Genomic DNA, 25,153 nt, shown 5'->3' on the forward strand with positions numbered 1-25,153 from the left:
GAAAAACTGAGTTTGAAAATCTTTAGCCTAGTTGTACATAAACTTCTGGTGTCTGCTGTAAGTTGTTTCTCCAAATGTTTCAGCAGAAAATTGTAATCATTAGGTGTATTGTTTCTCTTATACAATCATTTTTTCCCAGAGGAGCTGCCAATTCTGCTAGTGAAACTAACGATTTGCCCAGTGAGTACCTCAGTAAGGGTGTTACCCCAAAACCTGATCTCTTGTTATCCCAAAACCAGTTCTCTGAAACAATGAGAGAGATCCACCTATGGGGAATGTCATCCAGTCTTGACCTTCGCAGAAGCATCCAGTTGCACCAAGTCTGGCTCTGACAGGCAGTAGCGTGTCCAATGCTAAAGGAGGCCACACTGCAGCGCCTGGTGTTTGCTCTGGTTGCTCTGTTTCCCACCTTTCTACGCTGTAAAGCGTCTTTGTGACGGTTTGTAAAATGTCTGTCTGTAAAAAGCACCATGCAAATAAAATTGAATTGAATACTCCTCAGTGAACATATGCACTTCTCATGCACGGCAAGCAGTGCAGTCTTGGTGGATTTCTCCACCAGGGTTACGATTGTGAGCTAAATTTCTGTTTAGCTTAGTCTCATCTTGTGTTTGAGACACACCTATGGGGAGATATAGACTGCTCCCAGAATGCCTTATGCTCATAGCTGAGATGCTGTCAGGCCAGCAAGGGATGCCTCATCCCCTGAGGGGAGGGTGGTGTCTGGCACATCCCATGTAGGGAAGTACTAAAGACATTCCACCGCCCAAAGCTATAGCCAGGACCCTGGAAAAATGTGAAGTACTGAAACCCATAGCAGATGAGGGGAGATGTGTGCGACTCACACAGAGCTCACCCCCAGAACTGAGTGGGCTACCGGCCTCCTGGTGACGTTCAGGTGGTAGAACCTAGCAAAACCCAGCCTGCAGCTGAATAAATTTCCTGCAAGGAGACCCCATGGAATAGGGCCCACGATGCAGCCATGCTCCTCGTAGAATGAGCCCTCAGGCCCAAGGGGGGCGTTATCCTCTTTGGATCATATGCCATAACAATAGCTTCCACAAGCCAATGGGACAGCCGCTGCTTAGAGATGCTTTCCCTTTGCAGGCAGGGGCCCAGGTGACTAAGAGCTCTTTCTAAAAGCCTTAGTCTTTGCCATATACGTGTGGAGAACACACACAGGACACAGCATATGCAGCCTATGCTCCTCTTCAGAGGAGAAAGATGGTGGGTGAAAAGCAGCAAGCTCCAACATCTCACATGTGAAAGCAGGGAAGCTTTTAGGCATAAAGGCTGGATTGAGCTTAAGAAAAACCCAATCCATATTAGGGGAGAATATTGTGCATGAGAGATGCACTGAGAGCACGTGGAGGTCACTGACTCACTTAGCTGAGGCTAGTGCGAGCAGCAACGCTGTCTGGAGAGACAGCAATTTTAAATCTATCTCATTTATAGGCTCAAACGGCCTTAAAGAGAGATCCTCCAGCTCCAGTGATAAATCCCAAGGGGAAATGAGTTTTTTAGCAACAGGCAGAGAAAAGTGAGGCCCCTTCATGAACCTGTGAATGAGGGGGTGCTGCCCCACTGCATAGTCTTTGAAATCAACATGCCAAACAGTGAAAGCTGCCAGGTCAACCTTAATGATAGTAAAGGATTTCTCTTTATTTGTAACAGAGCACTGGTAAGGCACTGACTGACAAGAGGCACACCATCTTTAAAACACCTGACACTTATTCTCATAAAGTGGCCTGGTAGAGGGCGCTCTCGTGCTCTGGATGGTTGCAGCCACGTGAAGGGGAAGCCCTAATGCGTTGAGGTTATGCCTCTCACGGGCCAAGCTCATAGAGCTACTCGCTCGGGGCAGGGGTGGTGTATTTCCCTGTTCACCTGAGACAGGAGGTCCATGCGTAGCGGGAGTGTGCATGGCTGTACATAAAGGAGAGGGATAATCACTACAGTAACATTTCCACAGTCTGGAGATGGAGACACCATTCCTCATTCAGTGGGTTTCCCCTTGACAGCAGATCAGCGCTCGTGTTCAGAATTCCTAGAACATCAATCAATCAATCAAATTTTATTTGTATAGCATATTTCACAGCAATTATCACAATACACTTCACAGACAACCCTGGCCTAAACCCCCACAGGAGCAAGTCTAAAGCAACATGGGTCATGCGTAACCACAGAAAGAAAACAACAAAACAAACAAAAAACAATACAAATCAAATGTGAAGAAATGTCCTGTTTTACAGATTTCATATTTAACCAGCTTAATTGGGACAATGCAAGTGACAAATGTTTAATAAAAGCGAAATTAAAGTGGGGGCTTAATTTCTCTAAACATAGTTCTTCAGGATCACTTCTCTTGCTAGGCAGAGGGTAGAGGGCATAATGGTCATAATACAGCAAGAAACAAGGAGACTCCTCACTCCTCAAGAAAGTTTTCAAATAATTTTCAAATGCCCCCACTTATTAAATTTTTTGTGCAGTTTATATTACTCCACAAGGTCTACCAAACATTTGGTACGGGGTTTTAAAAGAAAAAGAATGACTTAATACATCAGGCTTTTATTATCATTATTGTTATCATTGTTACAATAATAATTAAATGCAGCACAATAATTAGCCTTTTATATTCGCAATAGCGCGCGAGAATAAAATGAATGGATGGATTATAGGGCAAGGACATGCAGAAAATAGGTGCAATGTGTGGAATTTTCAAAAGACGCCACGTTTTTAAAAATTAAAAGTTTCTTTAAAATTTTAAAAGTTTCTACCAGCAGTAAAAGTTAGTGGCAATAATCAGTTGTGGTGTTCTCATACAGCCACTAGATGGCGCTGCAGTGTAATTCCAGTTGAAAACGATCATGCCGTAGTTGCATTGCTGTAAGATCGTGCCAGATGAACTGAAGAGTAGCACAGCTGGTACACGGGTCCAGCACAGCTTCAGGTACAATATCGCAGGTCTGACCAATGATATCATGACTGCTCAGATAAAACCTTTGTGCTATTTTATATACTGGTGTATATATTTAAGTTGTCTGTGATAGTACGCTGCTTAGTTCTTCACTGGCTCCACTAGCTAGGTTGGTTCATGAAGTAACGTTAAGGTAGGTTGGTCTGCTAGCTAGCTAACGCCTGCCTGTGAGTCAAAGCCAAAGCTAAATTTACAACAACTGCAACAATTGTCAACTTGAGGGTCATGTTGTTTGAAGAAAATGATAAAAGAATGATATTTGCCAAAGGTGCGTTCAAGTTCAGCGAACAAGGCGAACGTTTGCAAACTATTTCAAACGTTTTTCCGTTAGCTTTCTGTTCGACGCGAATGTTGGCAGACATAAGCGAACGGTCTGAAAAGGTAGAATGATATTTGCAAAGTATTAATAGTTAATATCATATAATTGTTTTATGTAACTGTAGTTCTATATTTATTTTCAAAGAATGACTAGCTGAGGTAACAAAAAAGGGCTCAGAGCGAGCTGTCATCGCTATGGTAACCAACCGACCCTCCTAACGGCCACATTTTAAACAGTGTCGTCAAGGTTACCGTCACATTAAATTAGAATTCGCAATTTTGTATCCTCTTTTTAGGTCTGACGTCACTCGTGACGTATTGACCTTTTCCGGGTCCAAACCAGAGACTGCGAAAAGGTCCGAACGCTCCTTCAGATCCCGAACCTGTGTACCTTTTCACGATCACTTCTTTAGTGAGGCACCATTGAGGGTTAAAAAGGGTCTAAATTCTTTCAGCTCCAATAAAATCAATGCGCAATGCGCTGTAGCATTCTAAAGCAGTTAAAACGGCAACATTATTCTTTCGGTTTTAAATTGTTGTTACGTCCCCTCCCCTTTTCAGTGTCCAATTTCACAATTGATATCAACGTTGAATCACAGTTTTAGTTACTGGCTTCATTTAGGAATGCCAACAATCCGTAAAAATACGGAATAGTCCCTTATTTTGACAGTATGTAAGTCTTGGCTACGGGACGCATTTTCATCCATATCTTTGTAAAGGATTGTGTTTATATTAACCGCTGTTTCGAAAACAATATTAAATAGTTAGCTAGCTAGCTAACCGGCATAACAAGCATGCTGTGAGACCATTCTGACCGAACACTAAGAATTTTAATATTGGGTAGGTGACAAGTGACTCACTCAACCCTTAAAAACATTAAATTCTGTACATTCTGACCCCATTTCAACAGACAGATTTCATAAACAACTTCACATGTCCACACAATAAAGCCCCAAACTAAGGGGATTTTGCGTTTTCTCCTTCTTCTTCTTCTCTTTCTTCTTCTTCTTCTTCTTCTTCTCATTCTTCCTCTCATTCTTATTTTTCCTGCCGCCTATCCCACTAATAACATGTCTCCCCATTGGACATTTTACCGACACCCGCCAAATCTTCACCTACACGACCCAATGAAAAACCTGCATACACACGCAAAATACCCATACCTTTTTACTCTGAAACATTTTCAGTACAAACAGTTAGTTCGCCTGTGGCCTAGGGGGTAAGGTTACAGTCTTGGGAACACAGGGTCCTAGGTTCAAGCCCAGCTAGGAACGCGTTTCTTTAACCTGCTTTTACCTTCACTAATAATTGTCTACTACTGCTCAATTATTGCTTTTGCACCATATCTACCCGCCGTTCACCGAACGTATACACTGAATTATGACGTACCGTCTGCACGTTCAGTTATTAATCGGCTACAATATTGCAAAACCATATGGATTCAACGGGAGCTCTTCTGTGTTTACTGGCCTGTGTTCTTTAAAACCACGGACAGGTTTTCTAATGATATTTCACGCATTGCATAGCTATGTCGTGGTGCTGCACTAACAAAGTCACAGACTGGTAAACCTCCGGTTGAAGGATTGAATCCCGCCTCGTCCTCAGGCAGATAATTTCCTCTTTTACACTAACGTTCTCTTACGCTTATATTTGCTTTACCAAAACTCACTCATGGCCACCCATATGCATTTCATGACGGCAAATGTATTCCTTTTATTAAAAAGTTATCACAGCTGTGCCATTTCTACTAACTACATTTCTTCACTTGGCTACTGTACAAAACCTTCTTATCAGCAAACGCCACGTTTCTACATTCATGTTACCTCGCCCTGTTCTCTATCTAGCCACATACAAACAATTATTACGTGTGTACGTTCTGCAACTCCCCATTAAAACATTACATTTAAAAACATGATTCACTCATAATTATAACTACTAGTACTGAACATGAAAAAAACACAGCAGTGCAATAGATTTCACAAGTTACTTAACCCTCCACTTTAACAGCTGCCGCTTTATAGCGACTGTTATATATACCGTTCGATAAGGAATATAAGCTCGCTCATGGTCACTCCATTTACTTCGCACTATACTCTGTGATCATGTCAACCTTCACCTACATGCCCATTCTGCTAAAAACATATTGTTTCAACTACGCAATTTCATAACTTCATCCTAATTTCTCTCACACTGTTGTTATTTTCTCATATGCAAAGCCTGCTGGGACAAATGCGTCTGCTCCTATTCTCCACTATCATGTTTTCCGGTTCTAGTTTAGCAAAACAACGAAGAGGATTCCTACCTGCAGATAAGCCTATCAAAATGCCTTACAAACCTTACAAACACTAAAAGTGCATATCCACGAAATAACAGACAACGGAGCAGGACGGAAGGCTACACAAGTTGCGATCTAGGGAGTTATAATTCTACGGGCTTGCTGATTCTTTTGTCAGTCAAGGCTCGTTGGATGGACGTCAGATCCGTGAGTACATACACTGGCCATATTTCATATGCGTTTCTGATACGTTTTACACTCATACGCCACCGCACCCTTTGTCACAGCCACTGTTTTACATATATAGCAAACTGCAACTGCTAAACAGTACACGCTCATCAGACTGTACAAATACACACAAGGATAGCCATCATCCACAACCGTTCCTTACAGGGTCACTTCGCATTTCTCACTCTCATAATAAAACGCTTTGCAAAAAGAAATGATATCTCATAAAAAACACGTTTTCAACGTACAAAAATGCCAAGTTACTCAAAAGTATTGGTATCAAAATGACGTCAAGTTACGATACTACAAACAATATAGGCTATCTTGCCTCACTGAAATGACATAACATGTATTTCAAAGCAATGCTACCCAATATTTCCTCAATTCTTTCAAGTCACTTGGCCCTGTGTGTATAAGCATGCACTACATGGACAGGCCAAACATATGTGTGGATGGCTCTCTCACAGTCAAGATTGATTGAATATGCGTGTATATGTCCAATTTGTATTGGTATGTATGTATTTCGCTGCCCAGCCTTTCTGTTGCGTGAATGATAGTATGTTTCTTGGTATAAGTGTGTGTTCGTAAATGTGAATGTAACATGCTGCGAGGGAAATGTCCCCATGGGGATAAAGAAGTTCTCTATGTATGTATGTACAATATGTATTTTACATGCAGTATTTATTGTACGTAACAAATATACAATAACTTGCACATGTACTCAAATTCAGTTCAGAAGCAAGTACAAACATGTTTTCTGGAGAAATATGCTTCCTGTAGTTACTCAGAAGCAGTTTTGTACATTAATTTCAATGTGTTCCATGAGGCAATTTCGAAATATACTTTCATCTGACACAAAGTTTGCATGTTATTGTTAAATGGTAAGATTACAAAACACAGGGCCAAGTGACTTGAAAGAATTGAGGAAATATTGGGTAGCATTGCTTTGGAATACATGTTATGTCATTTCAGTGAGGCAAGATAGCCTATATTGTTTGTAGTATCGTAACTTGACGTCATTTTGATATCAATACTTTTGAGTAACTTGGCATTTTTGTACGTTGAAAACGTGTTTTTTATGAGATTATGTCTACACTGCGCGACCACACCATTTAAAAAGCAAGACAGAGCTAGGGAGATTAATTTGTTTGAGTTATGGTTTCACATTGTGCTAATTGTATGGTATAAAACAAGAAGGAACTATTTTTTCTTGTTAGAATCGTTGGTTTCATAGAATTAACCACCAGTTTTTGCCCAACAACGGTACAAATAGTAAAACTACCGTTATTTTCCAGTAACGGGACAGCCCGTCGCGGTTTATTCCTTACATATAATACAGTGGTAAGAATATATGGTAGCAGGTGTACAGTAATGATAAACTGTAATGTAGACAGGTTGTGCATTAATAATGAGAACTGATAAAGACAGGTAGGATGTAAACAGCTAGCTAACGTTAGCACCCACTGGCGCCAAACTTTGTTTTTCTTCATTCGTTTAAGAACTTAATTACCAACTGCAGCCATTTCCTCTTCTCTTTCTCATCACAAGGAAAGCAGCAGAATGACAATTGAATAGTTTTTTTGGACTCAGATCTATTCAAACAACATGGGACACAGCACTGCGACATGTTGAAAAGACGAGATCCTCAGCCAACGCAGTAGAGCAGTGGTTCTCAACTCGGGCCAGAAAGGGCCGGTGTGGGTGCAGGCTTTTGTTCCAACCAAGCAGTTACACACCTGATTCTACTAATCAAGGTCCTTAGTAAAGACTCCAAAGGTTGATTAGTATAATCAGGTGTGTAACTGCTTGGTTGGAACAAAAGCCTGCACCCACACCGGCCCTTTCTGGCCCGAGTTGACTACCACTGCAGTAGAGGCTTGGACCTGGAAACAGTATTATCGGAAGGTCCATACGTCACGGCTTAACAAGCGAATTGAATGCGGTTTCATTTTACCTTTGTGAAACTTTTACAATTAGTGCCAAAAACGCTGTATTAGTTGACCATAAATTGTTTGATAACTTGATGGTTACAAGATTAGGAAGAAAATACTATGATAACAGTAGTGTATTCAGCTAATGAGGTTCACGTGTACATTAATAATTATATTTATCTATTCATAGTGATGAATATTGAAACATCTATACGTTTTTTAAAACGTATAGATGTTCATGGACCAAAGAATGCTGTTTTTTGTGTTTGCAGATTAGATGAATGTTTGCAAGTCAGATAAGTTCATCATATGAAAAGGGTTTGGCAATGAATCCCTTGCAGTAGACTCCCAACCTTGTGGTTTCATCATATTTATTGGTGAATAGAGCCCAGTAATTGCCTTAGACTTTTGTGAATTAGTCAGAATACTTAATGAACTTAATTTACACACCCCCTCCCTGTTTTTGTGTGTACATCTCAGGAATGCGTAGGTGCATATATATCAACTGCCAAGGAACTCAGTGTCACAGCTGTGAATTTGTGTGTGTGTGTGTGTGTGTGTGTGTGTGTGTGTATGTATGTATACGTGTGCGCCTGTGTGTGTGTGTGGTCTCTCCACAGGCTCGGATGGTGTAATCTCACAGAGGGCTGCTGTGATGTTCTGGCCTCAGTCCTGCGTTCTCCTCACTCAGAGCTGAGAGATCTGGAGCTCAGAGACAACGAGCTGCAGGATTCAGGAGTGACAGCGCTCTCTGCTGGACTGGAGGACCCACACTGTAAACTGCAGAGACTGGGGTGAGTACAAACACACACCCCTTCAATATAATAAGGGCTACAATGTGACTAAATACAACACTGATGTCAATGTTTCTCATGTGAAAACAGACCACAGAACTGAAACAGCATATTCCTGTTCTTCCTCTTGGAAGAATAAGACTCTATACACATGAATGAATAAAATGAATTAGTCCTGTTTCCTGAACTGTAGTGGGGTGTTAGTCTCGCATAGCCAGACCCATTTCCACACTTTGTTTCAGCACTGTGCCAGCGCTGGAGAAAGGTCTGGCTCAAGCCATTATCATTCCGCTATAGAGGAAAAAAACACCCTGGTTTGTTTGTATTTATTTAAACCAATCACAATCGTCTTGGGCGGCGCTAAGCCCAGGATGCAGTGCCCTTGCAAAATAGTGTCGTAATGGAGTACTGGCCAGCAGCTATTTTCTCGTCCGTGTCTGGATCTTGCCCGGCGTACGCTGCAGCTACCCCCCTTGACTGCAGGGTTTTCACCTGGTCCTCCATTATCACGACCAAGGGGGACACTACCAAAACCATGGCATTTTTACGCCATGTCTCTGTGTTTACCCTCGCTAGCTCACTGCAGACGATACGCCATGCTTGGTATATGAAACTTTTTCCATAACCGGTGGGCAAACATGCAAGAACGTCCCTGTCAGACAGCAAATGTTCTAAACATATTCTTTGTATTTACAACCATTCACCGAAAGAACCAAGCAGGCCTGCCTTATTGCACGATCCAAATCTTTGTCAAAACTTGCCATTTTCAGCGTGCAGGTTGCTAGCTTGGAGGTTGTTGTTTCACGTAGCGACGGGGACTTTGAAAACAGTAACACGCAGATAGCGGAAGGGGAGGTGAATTCTGATTGAAATAGTCGGCCAATGGCAGGCTTATACCCACAGTCTGGGTCCTGTGAGTCAGACTAGTGGGGTGTAAACTCAAATGCGTTTGATAATGACTCATTCCACATCCATTTTATTTTATATATATTTACACACCACTATGTGTTTGACTCACACAACGCTGTTAGTTTATATTAATGTGTGTAAGGTGTGTGTGTCCTTCTCTCTGCAGGCTGTCAGGCTGTAGAGTCACACAGAGAGGCTGTGATTCTCTGGCTTCAGCTCTGTGTTCAAACCCCTCACACCTGAGAGAGCTGGACCTGAGATACAATCACCCAGGAGACTCAGGAGTGAGAGCGCTGTCTGCTGCTGAACTGGACACACTCACACTGCTGTAAGTACAGAGAGTTTCCACACTGCACTTCACACACGCACACACACACACACACCTGAGAGAGCTGGACCTGAGATACAATCACCCAGGAGACTCAGGAGTGAGAGCGCTGTCTGCTGCTAAACTGGACACACTCACACTGCTGTAAGTACAGAGAGTTTCCACACTGCACCTCACACACACACACACACACACACTCACACACCTGAGAGAGCTGTACCTGAGATACAATCACCCAGGAGACTCAGGAGTGAGAGTGCTGTCTGCTGCTAAACTGGACACACTCACACTGCTGTAAGTACAGAGAGTTTACACACTGCACCTCTCTCACACACACACACACACACACACACAGACACACACACACACACACCTGAGAGAGCTGGACCTGAGATACAATCACCCAGGAGACTCAGGAGTGAGAGCGCTGTCTGCTGCTAAACTGGACACACTCACACTGCTGTAAGTACAGAGAGTTTGCACACTGCACCTCTCTCACACACACACACACACACACATTTGAGAGAGCTGGACCTGAGATACAATCACCCAGGAGACTCAGGAGTGAGAGCGCTGTCTGCTGCTAAACTGGACACACTCACACTGCTGTAAGTACAGAGAGTTTCCACACTGCACCTCACAAACACACACACACACACTCACACACCTGAGAGAGCTGTTCCTGAGATACAATCACCCAGGAGACTCAGGAGTGAGAGCGCTGTCTGCTGCTAAACTGGACACACTCACACTGCTGTAAGTACAGGGAGTTTGCACACTGCACCTCACACACACACACACACACACCTGAGAGAGCTGGACCTGAGATACAATCACCCAGGAGACTCAGGAGTGAGAGCGCTGTCTGCTGCTAAACTGGACACACTCACACTGCTGTAAGTACAGAGAGTTTACACACTGCACCTCTCTCACACACACAGACACACACACACACACACCTGAGAGAGCTGGACCTGAGATACAATCACCCAGGAGACTCAGGAGTGAGAGCGCTGTCTGCTGCTAAACTGGACACACTCACACTGCTGTAAGTACAGAGAGTTTGCACACTGCACCTCTCTCACACACACACACACACACACACACATTTGAGAGAGCTGGACCTGAGATACAATCACCCAGGAGGCTTAGGAGTGAGAGCGCTGTCTGCTGCTAAACTGGACACACTCACACTGCTGTAAGTACAGAGAGTTTACACACTGCACCTCTCTCACACACACACACACACACACACACACACAGACACACACACACACACACCTGAGAGAGCTGGACCTGAGATACAATCACCCAGGAGACTCAGGAGTGAGAGCGCTGTCTGCTGCTAAACTGGACACACTCACACTGCTGTAAGTACAGAGAGTTTACACACTGCACCTCTCTCACACACACACACACACACACACACAGACACACACACACACACACCTGAGAGAGCTGGACCTGAGATACAATCACCCAGGAGACTCAGGAGTGAGAGCGCTGTCTGCTGCTAAACTGGACACACTCACACTGCTGTAAGTACAGAGAGTTTCCACACTGCACCTCACACACACACACACACACACACACACACACACACCTGAGAGAGCTGGACCTGAGATACAATCACCCAGGAGACTCAGGAGTGAGAGCGCTGTCTGCTGCTAAACTGGACACACTCACACTGCTGTAAGTACAGAGAGTTTCCACACTGCACCTCACACACGCACACATACAGACACACACATGCACGCATACACACACACGCAGAAGGGGTTGGGGGGGGGGGATCTACAGTGGAGGGTGCTGCGCGGGATCACTGCAGTAAATAGTTTTATTTCTGTGATGAACCCGGCAGGATCCCACCATTGTCCATTCTGCATGGAGAGAGAAACTGTTAATCATTGTTTTTCGGGGTGTGCCAGACTTCAGCCTCTCTTTTCTTTTTTGGGAAGTTTATTTTGGTTACTAGGGGAAACATTTACAAGTAATATTTTTATCCTTGATTTCCAATAAAAACAAAGACAGATAAGTGCCAGCTCATTAATTTAATTTTGAGGCGAGAATAGCTGTTTCTACAGTTGGGAAAAATATGATCAGTGGAGGGGACAGACAAGATGTGGTTGTTGTAGTTAGGGGTTTGGTCAGGGACACAGTAATGGTGGAGTTTCAGTATTACAAAGCAATGGAGAGCCTGAGTGTGTTTCAGAGTGTGTGTGTTATAAGGGTGTTTAATGTTCAGTGGAGGGGTGGGAGCTATTTTTGCACATGGAATAGGGTGAAGGTATGGAATAAGTTTCCTTTGTGACAGATTTGTGTATTTTTCATATGATCGTGGTTTTGTGTTTTATTGAGTCTTTGTTTTTATTTATGTGATGTCATTGGTGTGTTGAGAGTGGAAATGAAGGATTGTTAAAATTCAAAATTCTGTTCTGCTGTTCTTACAGTGTGGACCATGGAGGAGAGAACAGGACCAAACCAGGACCCAGGAAATGTGAGTGTGTATCGACACAGAACACTTTCCACACTCTGCTGTGTGTGTGTGTGTGAGTGAGAGAGACTTCTCTCTTACACACATAAACACACAAACAGAAACACACACGTACACAAACACACACACAGAGGTACTATGACAGCCCTTTCTCTCACACACACATAATGAGGTGAATATTAATAAGGATAATTAATCTCATTAATGTCTCTGTTGTGCAGACGGCTGTCAGCTCACACTGGATCCAAACACAGTGCACAGAGAGCTGTCTCTGTCTGAGGGGAACAGGAGGGTGACACACACACTGGATCCAAACACAGCACACAGAAAGCTGTCTCTGTTTGAGTGTATCAGGAGGTTGACATGCACACGGGCGAGAGAGGAGCCATATCCTGATCATCCAGAGAGATTTGAGTACGAGCCCCAGGTTGTGTGCAGAGAGAGTGTTTGTGAGCGCTGTTACTGGGAGGCTGAGTTCAGTGTGCCTGAGAGGGGAAGGGTTTTTATAGCAGTGACAGATAAAGGAATCAGCAGGAAAGGAACGGGTCTTGACTGTGCGTTTGGAGAGAATAAAAACTCCTGGAGTCTGGAGTGCTGTAAACACAGAGACTCTGATAAACCCACTTACTCTTATGAACTCAGTTTCTCTGTCTGGCACGATGAGAACCAAACACACATACCTGCCCCCCCCACTTCCTACCGCAGAGCAGGAGTGTGTGATGGTGCTGGTAGAGAAGTGTGTGTGTACAGGGTAGGAGTGTGTGTGGACCGTCCGGCCGGCACTCTGTGCTTCTACGGCATCTCTGACACTGACACACTGACCCTCCTGCGCAGATTCCACACACACTTCACTCAACACACACCCCTCTGTGCTGGATTTAGAGTGGAGTACTCCTCAGTGTCCCTCTGCCAACTGGAGTAGACACACACACACACGCATGTGCGCGCACACACTCGCATGCACACACACACACACACACACACACACCACACTCATATCCACTCACACACGCACACCACACACACTCATATACACATACACACACACACACACGCACACTCAGATACACATACACACACATGCTCAATCACACACACACACACGCATGCACACACACACACTCAGATACACATAGACACACCCACACCCACACCTACACACACAACCGCATACACACACACACACACTTCACTCAACACACACCTGTCTGTGCTGGATTTAGAGTGTGTGACTCCTCAGTATCCCTTTGCTCACTAAAGTAGAGACACATACGCACACGCACACACACACACACTCTCTCATTTACTCTCCAGCACACACACACATACTCTCACACACTCACACACTCACAAATGCACACACTGGAGTACGCTCATGCACACGCACTCATACATCCACGCACGCACGCACACACTCATGCACACACACTCACAAACTTACACACACATACACACTCTCTCACGCCCAATCACACACATGCACACCTACACACATGGAAACACACAATCTCTCGCACACACAAACACACACATTCACCAGTGCACTCTCACGCGCACACACACATGCATGCATATGTACACACGCTCATTACTGTATGCACACACACACACACTCTCTCTCTCATACTTAGTCACTCAAACACACCCTCTCTCTCTCACACACACTCACATCCACAGTCACACACAGATTCACACAAACGCACGCACACACACACAAACTCATGCACTCACAAACACACACATACATGCGTGCAGAGACACAAACACGTGTCAACACACACACACACACATTCTCATTCCCATACGCATGCACACACATGTATCAACACACACACATTCTCTTGCCCATACACACACGCACACACACACTCATGCACTCACACATACACACTCACACAGACACACATACATGTATGCACACACATTATACACTTGTCTACACAAACATTCTCATACCCATACACACACACACACACACGTATAAACACACACACACACATTCACAAAGGCACTCTCACGCACACACACACATACATACACTCATTCTCAATCGCACACACACTCTCACATCCACAGTAATTCACTCAAACAGACGCACACTAACACACACACGCACACACACAAATGTATAAACACACACAAACACATTCTCTTACTCATACACACACGCACCCGTGTGCACACACACACATACTCACGCACTCACACATATGCACACACATACTCATATCCACAGTCACTCCCACAAACATACGCACGCATGCACAAACATTCACAAATACACACACACACAAACACTCTCACCCAATCACACACACACACGTCGACACACTTGTAACCTTCCTTGACCAATGCCTTACCAGTGCAATTTCAGCTGTACCCAATATTAACCTCAGTACAGCTTAAACCCTGTACACAAGAGTATGATCTTTTAGCATGTTCAGGTTATTTCAAATGTTTAAGGTGTGTTAATGTACTTTTGATTATTAAAACATTAATGTAACACTGAGTGTAATAATGGCAAAATATGGCAGGGTAAAATGTTTTTTAAGTAATAACTCTCTCCTGTATCTGCATCTTTGTATAAGAGAAGCCAGTGCCACTCGTCCACTTAAATGTGCATTTTACTAGTTTTTATAGTTGCTTTCATTCATTTTCATAAGAGTTCCAATGTGCAAATTTCATTGGGCAAATGCAGCTGATAGGGAGAATGCAGAATGGTCACTGCAGTGTACTTGTTTCCTTTCATTACTGTAAACAATGATGGGTTGAGTTTCCTTATTTATTGGGTCTGTTCCTTTTATTTTCTGTATTTTCAGACAATAATCTTCAATGATTAAACCTGAATTATAAAAAACCTTCAAATGTGTTGGTGTTATGATTTATTTTTGTGTGATGTATTTAACTCCTGTGACACAGTAGTACTTATTTCATATTCTGTATGGGATTATGTTTGGGCTCAATATGAGCAGATCAGCATGGGGTTAAATTCTGCACAGTTGAAGCAATGACATTCATCTACAGGAGTGGAAATAAAATCCATTATAAGAAACATTATGTAGTGTCTGATGAATGGTTGCTTCTGTTACTGTAGTGTAACCACAATTCAATACATTTAGAAAACTACTTGTCTATTTATTGAGCCGGTGTGTTTATATTACCTCTCAAAGAAATGGTTTTCCTGCAGGTTTTAACCTGTATCTGCTGCACATCAGTTGAATGGATTAGACCACGAAGCCAAAATCAAGGCAGAAGTGTAGTTTGCATGACATCCAGTCTCTGAGATGTTCCTGAGACCCTACAATTTTTTTCATTATTTCAGATGCATTTCTGGTAACTGTAGTCACACATAACAAGTGCATTACAGTAATATATGATTGCTTTGACTCAATGTGCAAAACACAAATTGCTGTACCTACATACAAAGTGCAAAATTCTAAATTTTCACAGTACTGTCACTTCATATTAAGTCCAGATTGTTATTGCTAGACATGCAGATTGTGATAAAGTCAACATGCGTGCAATCCTGTCTTGTCACTTCCAACCACATTGCCCAGGTGAGTTTCATTGCAGCACGATTGGTAATCCCTTCAGCACTACATAAAAGGCTGATTTACAGCACTACATTCAGCACTTTCTGACAACATGGAGCAGCCCAATGCAGTTGGTATTGATGGACAAATTTAGATCATGATCAAATTAATTTAGAGCCACTGTGATTGACCATGTTATAAATCCAGGCCTAACAATGAGAGAAGCTAGAAGGATTGTACAGCCAGACTTTAAAAGGTCAACAGTGGCCTCTAATAAGAGTTTTTGGACTGAACATTGATTAGTCAATAATTGCAAAATGTGATACTGTAATTACATCTGATGAAAAACACTTTTTCAACGTACAGAAATGCCAAGTTACACACACACAAAGCACGATCTATAAGTCATTTCTTAAAATCTACGCCTGCCATTAAAAGTATTAATATTAAAATTGTGCCAAGTTACATGAAACAATATTGGCTATCTTAACTCACACAAATTAAACAAGCTGTATTCCACAGCAATGCTGCCCAATGTTTCCTGAATTCTTTCAAGTAATTTGGCCTTGTTAAAACATTGTTTTTGAAACATAGCAGAACAGCTGTGGTATTCGAATCTCTTTGTGCATGTGCATGTGCGTGTGTGTATATATGTGTGTGTGTGTGTGGGGGGGGGGGGGCTGGGGCCTGGCAGACTGTGTGTTAATGTACTCTGAGGCAGTGTGCATCAGTGTGCTGTGTGTGCTCTGTATACAGCAACAATAAGCATCGTCAGTGCGTCGACCAGTGCATTTCTTTGAAATTGCACCTCCATCCTCATGCTAAATAGAATTTAATAAAATCATTATATATTGTGGCAGGAGCTGGAAATGAGCAAAAGTATTTTTTTGACGACTATCAGATCTGTGAGTTTGTTGAAATGCTGTAAACACAAAGCAGATGCATTCTGCCACCTGGTGGCCATGTGACAATGCTGCAAGTGCTCCAGAGGTTGAGTTTCAAGGCAGAAGTTGACAGGTTCTCAAGAGTTCACTGAACTGAAAGTAAATTACAATGTAAGAAAAAGAGAAAAAGTAAAGAATCATCAATGCCGTACCTAACCTTGTGTGGAAAGGGCAGTGGGTCTTGTTTTTGGTATCATTGAGTCTAAATGACAGCACTATTTTCTCCAAAATATCTATTGGAAGTGATGTCAAAGTGATCATGCTGGCTTTTTAACATGATTTTTGACGGTACTATTCTTTAGAAGTATGTGGTCAAAATGTAACATTAATCAATGAAAGGGTAATGATAGACTATGTATGATCCCAGCAATATACAAATTGTTCTTGATTGTTAATTAAGACATCATCTGGGTAATTTGTGAAACACAGCAGTTCATAGCAATATATCCAGCAATGCTTAAAACATGAGAACTGTTGAGGTGTGCAAATGACAGTTGAACAAATTAAAGACTGCAGTAAAAGTTGTGTAAGTCGCTCTGGATAAGAGCGTCTGCTAAATGCCTGTAATGTAATGTAATGTTATGCCGGTTAGCTAGCTAGCCAACTATTTAATTGTATTCAAAACAGCGGATAATATAAACACAATCCTTTACAAAGATATGGATGAAAATGCGTCCCGTAGACATGTAGACATGACTTAAATACGGAATGCCTATCTACTGTCAAAATAAGGGACGATTCCGTATTTTTCCAGATTGTTGGCATTCTTAAACGAAGCCAGTAACTAGAGCCGTGATTCAACGTTGATATCAATTGTGAAATTGGACACTGAAAAGGGGAGGGGACGTAACAACAACTGAAAAGGGAAAAAATAATGTGGCCTAGCAAATGCACTATTTATTTGATGAGAAATTTACTGTATTGTATCATGGCAACAGTCTTTATATTTACTGTAAAATTGCAGCCTATTTGGGGACCCCCTGAAAAGAAAACTAAAACTTCAAAAAAGGATAAAAAAGAAGCAATTTTTACATGATTTTATACACTTGAATATGTAACATGACCTCATGAGGCCAGAACATATATACTGTATTTTGATGGTTGTGTTTTTAAATTTATCGCACCAATGTGAAATCAATGCTCAATAAGACCTATTCATATGAGGCCTGTGTGAATCATTTTGATGGAAAAAGTCAGTTTTGAGAAGAGAGAACATGGTTTTGAATGCATGAATGCATTTTGCAAGAGATTTGTGTAGTTTTGGCAAAAGGTTAACTGTTGCTGTGCTTTGTGTGTAGAGTTTTGAGAAATTGAGCTATAGTTTCAGAAAACGTATTTAAACAGTTGAGAAAAACTGTAATTGATGCTCTGTAAGAGATATTCATATGATAGCTGTGTGTATTGTTTTGGTGGAATGAATCAGTTTTGAGAAGAGAGAACATGGAAAAACTGTAATAGTTTGAACCGTAATCTCATGTTTGGGCTGTGGCAAACATAATAGAATCTGCATGACAAGTAAATTAAGCAGTACTAATGATTTTGCAGAGTTCTGAGAGATAGCCTTGTAATAACTTCAATAATAACTTCAACTAGACAATTCCTGCAGAAATTGTGAAGTGTGGTTGCCGCCAACGCAAAGTCGACTTTGTGCTGAACGGAGTGAACAGTGGTAGGTAGTTGCTATGATGTCTGAGGCAGTTGCTAGGGTGTTGCTAGGTGGTTCTATGGAGTTCTAAGTGGTTTCATGGAATTCTAGGCGGTCGCAAGGGTGGTGCTAGGTGGTTGCTATGGAGTTTCAGGTGGTTGCTATTGAGCTCCAGGTGGTTGCTAGGGCATTGCTAGGTGGTTGCTAGGGTATGCTAAGTGGTTGCTATGGAGTTCTAGGCGGTTGCTAGGGTGTTGCTAGGCAGTTGTTATGGTGTTCCAGGTGGTTGCTAGGGTGTTGCTAGGTGGTTGCTATGGAGTTATAGCCGGTTGCTAGGGTGTTGCTAGGCATTTGCTATGGAGTTATAGGCAGTTGCTAGGGTGTTGCTAGGGTATTCTAGGTGGTTGCTAGGTGGTTGCTATAGTGTTGCTAGGCAGTTGTTATGGTGTTACACGTGGTTGCTAGGGTGTTGCTAGGTGGTTGCTATGGTGTTCCAGGTGGTTGCTAGGGTGTTGCTAGGTGGTTGCTATGGAGTTCTAGGTGGTTGCTAGGGTGTTGCTAGGTGGTTGCTATGGAGTTCTAGGCGGTTGCTAGGGTGTTGCTAGGTGGTTGCTATGGACTTCTAGGTGGTTGCTAGGGTGTTGCTAGGGGGTTGCTAGGGTATTCTGAGTGGTTGCTAGGATGTTGCTAGGTGGTTGCTATGGAGTTCTAGGCGGTTGCTATGGTGTTGCTAGGTGGTTGCTATGGAGTTCTAGGCGGTTGCTAGGGTGTTGCTAGGTGGTTGCTATGGAGTTCTAGGTGGTTGCTAGGGTGTTGCTAGGGGGTTGCTAGGGTATTCTAAGTGGTTGCTAGGATGTTGCTAGGTGGTTGCTATGGAGTTATAGGCGGTTGCTAGGGTGTTGCTAGGCTGTTGTTATGGTGTTCCAGGTGGTTGCTAGGGTGTTGCTAGGTGGTTGCTATGGTGTTGCTAGGTGGTTGCTATGGAGTTCTAGGTGGTTGCTAGGGTGTTGCTAGGTCGTTGCTGTGGTCTTCCATGTGGTTGCTAGGGTGTTGCTAGGCAGATGTTATGGTGTTCCAGATTGTTGCTAGGGTGTTTCTAGGTGGTTGCTATGGTGTTTCAGGTGTTTGCTAGGGTGTTGTTAGGTGGTTGTTATGGAGTTCTAGGTGGTTGCTAGGATGTTGCTAGGTGGTTGCTATGGAGTTATAGCCGGTTGCTAGGGTGTTGCTAGGCATTTGCTATGGTGTTCCAGGTGGTTGCTATGGAATTCTAGACGGTTGCTAGGGTGCTCTAGCTGGTTGTTATGTAGTTCCTAGGTCGTTTCAATGGAGTTAGAGCCGGTTGCTAGGATGTTGCTAGGGGGTTACTATGGAGTTCTAGGCTGTTGCTAGGTCTTTACTGAGTCCAATGACGCGACCCATTGTTCTCTATGACAAACGGTTCAAAAGTTATGAAATATCAAACATCGGCCAATCAGGAAGCGGGGCAAGGCTAATCTACACCAATGGACAAAGGACTCTCTACCATGTCCAATGAGGCATTGTACAATTTGAGGGCAATTTTTCCGCATAGAGATGAATGGCAGAATGTTCAAATCTAGAGAGAGACCAGAGTACTGCTGCTAGAAGACAGGGCATTGTGACATCACAAGGGTGAGAAGACAGAGCATTGTGACATCACAAGGGTGAACATTCCGCCATTCATTCCCTATGGGGAAAAATTGCCCACAAAAATTCAAATTTTTCAAAAACTGTGCAACCAATCTTTCCACAAAGTAATAGCACACCATTCCCGATCAAGCCGCTCGATTTGACATATTGCACGTGTATGTGGTGCGAAAACTCTGGGAGGAGTAGCGGTCCAAAAAACAGGCGGAAAGAATAATAATAATAACTAGACAATTCCTGCAGAAATTGTGAAGTGTGGTTGCCGCCAACGCAAAGTCGACTTTGTGCTGAACGGAGTGAACAGTGGTAGGTAGTTGCTATGATGTCTGAGGCAGTTGCTAGGGTGTTGCTAGGTGGTTCTATGGAGTTCTAAGTGGTTTCATGGAATTCTAGGCGGTCGCTAGGGTGGTGCTAGGTGGTTGCTATGGAGTTTCAGGTGGTTGCTATTGAGCTCCAGGTGGTTGCTAGGGCATTGCTAGGTGGTTGCTAGGGTATGCTAAGTGGTTGGTAGGTGGTTGCTATGGAGTTCTAGGCGGTTGCAAGGGTGTTGCTAGGCAGTTGTTATGGTGTTCCAGGTGGTTGCTAGGGTGTTGCTAGGTGGTTGCTATGGAGTTATAGCCAGTTGCTAGGGTGTTGCTAGGCATTTGCTATGGAGTTATAGGCAGTTGCTAGGGTGTTGCTAGGGTATTCTAGGTGGCTGCTAGGATGTTGCTAGATGGTTGCTATGGAGTTATAGGCGGTTGCTAGGGTGTTGCTAGGTGGTTGCTAGCATGTTGCTAGGTTGTTGCTATAGTGTTGCTAGGCAGTTGTTATGGTGTTACAGGTGGTTGCTAGGGTGTTGCTAGGTGGTTGCTATGGTGTTCCAGGTGGTTGCTAGGGTGTTGCTAGGTGGTTGCTATGGAGTTCTAGGTGGTTGCTATGGTGTTGCTAGGTGGTTGCTTTGGAGTTATAGCTGGTTGCTAGGGTGTTGCTAGGCATTTGCTATGGTGTTCCAGGTGGTTGCTAGTGTGTTGTTGGGTGGTTGCTATGGAGTTCCAGGTGGTTGCTAAGGGGTTGCTAGGGTATTCTAGGTGGTTGCTATGAAGTTATAGGCGGTTGCTAGGGTGTTGCTAGGCAGTTGTTATGGTGTTCCAAGTGGTTGCTAGGGTGTTGCTAGGCAGTTGTTATGGTGTTCCAAGTGGTTGCTAAGGTGTTGCTAGGTGGTTGCTATGGTGTTCCAGGTGGTTGCTAGGGTGTTGCTAGGTGGTTGCTATGGAGTTCTAGGCGGTTGCTATGGTGTTGCTAGGTGGTTGCTAGGGTGTTGCTAGGGTGTTGCTATGGAGTTCTAGGCGGTTGCTATGGTGTTGCTAGGTGGTTGCTATGGAGTTCTAGGTGGTTGCTAGGGTGTTGCTAGGTGGTTGCTATTGTGTTCCAAGTGGTTGCTAGGGTGTTGCTAGGCAGTTGTTATGGTGTTCCAAGTGGTTGCTAGGGTGTTGCTAGTTGGTTGCTATTGTGTTCCAGGTGGTTGCTATGGAGTTCTAGGCGGTTGCTATGGTGTTGCTAGGTGGTTGCTAGGGTGTTGCTAGGTGGTTGCTATGGAGTTCTAGGCGGTTGCTATGGTGTTGCTAGGTGGTTGCTATGGAGTTCTAGGCCGTTGCTAGGGTGTTGCTAGGTGGTTGCTATGGAGTTCTAGGTGGTTGCTAGGGTGTTGCTCGGTGGTTGCTATGGAGTTCTAGGCGGTTGCTAGGGTGTTGCTAGGTGGTTGCTAGGGTGTTGCTAGGTGGTTGCTATGGAGTTCTAGGCGGTTGCTATGGTGTTGCTAGGTGGTTGCTATGGAGTTCTAGGCCGTTGCTAAGGTGTTGCTAGGTGGTTGCTAAGGAGTTCTAGATGGTTGCTAGGGTATTGCTAGGTGGTTGCTATGGAGTTCTAGGCAGTTGCTAGGGTGTTGCTAGGTGGTTGCTATGGAGTTCTAGGTGGTTGCTAGGGTGTTGCTAGGTCGTTGCTTTGGTGTTCCATGTGGTTGCTAGGGTGTTGCTAGGCAGTTGTTATGGTGTTCCAGATTGTTGCTAGGGTGTTGCTAGGTGGTTGCTATGGTGTTCCAGGTGGTTGCTAGGGTGTTGCTAGGCGGTTGCTAGAGTATTCTAAGTGGTTGCTAGGATGTTGCTAGGTGGTTGTTATGGAGTTTTAGGCGGTTGCGCGGGTGTTGCTAGGCAGTTGTTATGGTGTTCCAGGTGGTTGCTAGGGAGTTGCTAGGTCGTTGCTATGGTGTTCCATGTGGTTGCTAGGGTGTTGCTAGGCAGTTGTTATGGTGTTCCAGACTGTTGCTAGGGTGTTGCTAGGTGGTTGCTATGGTATTCCAGGTGGTTGCTAGGGTGTTGCTAAGTGGTTGCTATGGTGTTCTAGGTGGTTACTATGGTGTTGCTAGGTGGTTGCTATGGCGTTATAGCCAGTTGCTAGGGTGTTGCCAGGCATTTGCTATGGTGTTCCAGGTGTTTGCTAGTCTGTTGTTAGGTGGTTGCTATGGAGTTCTAGGTGGTTGCTAGGGTGTTGCTAGGGGGTTGCTAGGTCTTTACTGAGTCCAATGACGCGACCCATAGTTCTCTATGACAAACGGTTCAAAAGTTATGAAATATCAAACATCGGCCAATCAGGAAGGGGGGCAAGGCTGATCTACACCAATGGAGAAAGGACTCTCTACTATGTCCAATGAGGCATTGTACAATTTGTGGGCAATTTTTCCCCATAGAGATGAATGGCAGAATGTTCAAATCTAGAGAGAGACCAGAGTACTGCTGCTAGAAGACAGGGCATTGTGATATCACAAGGGTGAGAAGACAGAGCATTGTGACATCACAAGGGTGAACATTCCGCCATTCATTCCCTATGGGGAAAAATTGCCTACAAAAATTCAAATTTTTCAAAAACCGTGCAACCAATCTTTCCACAAAGTAATAGCACACCATTCCCGATCAAGCCGCTCGATTTGACATATTGCACGTGTATGTGGTGCGAAAACTCTGGGAGGAGTAGCGGTCCAAAAAACAGGCGGAAAGAATAATAATAATAACTAGACAATTCCTGCAGAAATTGTGAAGTGTGGTTGCCGCCAATGCAAAGTCGACTTTCTGCTGAACAGAGTGAACAGTGGTAGGTAGTTGCTATGGAGTTCTATGTGGTTGCCAGGGTGTTGCTAGGGTGTTGCTAGGGGGTTGCTAGGGTATTCTAAGTGGTTGCTAGGATGTTGCTAGGCAGTTGCTATGGAGTTATAGGCGGTTGCTAGGGTGTTGCTTGGGTATTGTAGGTGGTTGCTAGGATGTTGCTAGGTGGTTGCTATGGAGTTATAGGCAGTTGCTAGGGTGTTGCTAGGCAGTCGTTATGGTGTTCCAGGTGGTTGCTAGGGTGTTGCTAGGTGGTTGCTATGGTGTTCCAGGTGGTTGCTATGGTGTTGCTAAGTGGTTGCTATGGAGTTCTAGGTGGTTGCTAGGGTGTTGCCAGGCATTTGTTATGGTGTTCCAGGTGGTTGCTAGTGTGTTGTTAGGTGGTTGCTATGGAGTTCTAGGTGGTTGCTAGGGTGTTGCTAGGTGGTTGCTAGGGTATTCTAAGTGGTTGCTAGGATGTTGCTAGGTGGTTGCTATGGAGTTATAGGCGGTTGCTAGGGTGTTGCTAGGCAGTTGTTACGGTGTTCCAGGTGGTTGCTAGGGTGTTGCTAGGTCCTTGCTATGGTGTTCCAGGTGGTTGCTAGGGTGTTGCTAGGCAGTTGTTATGGTGTTCCAGATTGTTGCTAGGGTGTTGCTAGGTGGTTGCTATTGGGTTCCAGGTGGTTGCTAGGGTGTTGCTAGGTCGTTGCTATGGTGTTCTAGGTGGTTGCTATGGTGTTGCTAGGTGGTTGCTATGGCGTTATAGCCGGTTGCTAGGGTGTTGCTAGGTGGTTGCTAGGGTGTTGCTAGGGGGTTGCTATGGAGTTCTAGGCGGTTGCTAGGTCTTTACTGAGTCCAATGACGCGACCCATAGTTCTTTATGACAAACTGTTCAAAAGTTATGAAATATCAAATATCGGCCAATCAGGAAGGGGGGCAAGGCTGATCTCCACCAATGGACAAAGGACTCTCTACCATGTCCAATGAGACATTGCACAATTTGTGGGCAATTTTTCCCCATTGAGATGAATGACACAATGTTCAAACCTAGAGAGAGACCAGAGTACTGCTGCTAGAAGACAGCCCATTGTGACATCACAAAGGTGAGAAGACAGAGCATTGTGACATCACAAAGGTGAACATTCCGCCATTCATTCTCTATGGGAAAAATTGCCCACAAAAATTCAAATTTTTCAAAAACCGTGCAACCAATCTTTCCACAAAGTAATAGCACACCATTCCCGATCAGGCCGCTCGATTTGACATATTGCACGTGTATGTGGTGCGAAAACTCTGGGAGGAGTAGCGGTCCAAAAAATGGGTGGAATAATAATAATAACTAGACAATTCCTGCAGAAATTGTGAAGTGTGGTTGCCGCCAACGCAAAGTCGACTTTGTGCTGAACGGAGTGAACAGTGGTAGGTAGTTGCTATGATGTCTGAGGCAGTTGCTAGGGTGTTGCTAGGTGGTTTTATGGAGTTCTAAGTGGTTCCATGGAATCCTAGGCGGTCGCTAGGGTGGTGCTAGGTGGTTGCTATGGAGTTTCAGGTGGTTGCTATTTAGTTCCAGGTGGTTGCTAGGGCATTGCTAGGTGGTTGCTAGGGTATGCTCAGTGGTTGCTAGGATGTTGCTAGGTGGTTGCTATGGAGTTCTAGGCGGTTGCTAGGGTGTAGCTAGGCAGTTGTTATGGTGTTCCAGGTGGTTGCTAGGGTGTTGCTAGGTGGTTGCTATGGAGTTCTAGGTGGTTGCTAGGGTGTTGCTAGGCATTTGCTATGGAGTTATAGGCAGTTGCTAGTGTGTTGCAAGGGTATTCTAGGTGGCTGCTAGGATGTTGCTAGGTGGTTGCTATGGAGTTATAGGCAGTTGCTAGGGTGTTGCTAGGCATTTGCTATGGAGTTATAGCTGGTTGCTAGGGTGTTGCTTGGCATTTGCTATGGTGTTCCAGGTGGTTGCTAGTGTGTTGTTAGGTGGTTACTATGGAGTTCCAGGTGGTTG

General features: G+C 44.0%; 2 protein-coding genes across 34 annotated transcripts in view; both read left to right on the top strand.

Moving 5' to 3' along the window:
• The window catches only part of LOC135235493 (NACHT, LRR and PYD domains-containing protein 12-like), a 419,768-nt gene that overhangs the window by 50,553 nt on the left and 344,062 nt on the right, over positions 1–25,153 (top strand). The window lies entirely within an intron of this gene.
• LOC135235500 (uncharacterized) lies at positions 7,965–15,306 on the top strand. The gene is made up of 4 exons (XM_064301036.1): positions 7,965–8,523; positions 9,599–9,760; positions 12,211–12,257; positions 12,476–15,306. Exons 1-4 carry the CDS (start codon positions 8,303–8,305, stop codon positions 13,174–13,176), a joined length of 1,131 nt encoding a protein of 376 aa, XP_064157106.1. The 5' UTR covers positions 7,965–8,302; the 3' UTR covers positions 13,177–15,306.

The sequence above is a fragment of the Anguilla rostrata genome, chromosome 12 (genome assembly GCF_018555375.3).
Source record: "Anguilla rostrata isolate EN2019 chromosome 12, ASM1855537v3, whole genome shotgun sequence".
NCBI lineage: Eukaryota > Metazoa > Chordata > Actinopteri > Anguilliformes > Anguillidae > Anguilla > Anguilla rostrata.

Bases quoted from the DNA above. Each gene is read 5' to 3' on its own strand.
- LOC135235500 (XM_064301036.1), top strand. From the start codon at position 8,303: ATGTATGTATACGTGTGCGCCTGTGTGTGTGTGTGGTCTCTCCACAGG. The intron at 8,524-9,598 runs GTGAGTACAAAC...TTCTCTCTGCAG, and splicing joins TGTAAACTGCAGAGACTGGG to GCTGTCAGGCTGTAGAGTCA. The intron at 12,258-12,475 runs GTGAGTGTGTAT...TCTGTTGTGCAG, and splicing joins CAAACCAGGACCCAGGAAAT to ACGGCTGTCAGCTCACACTG.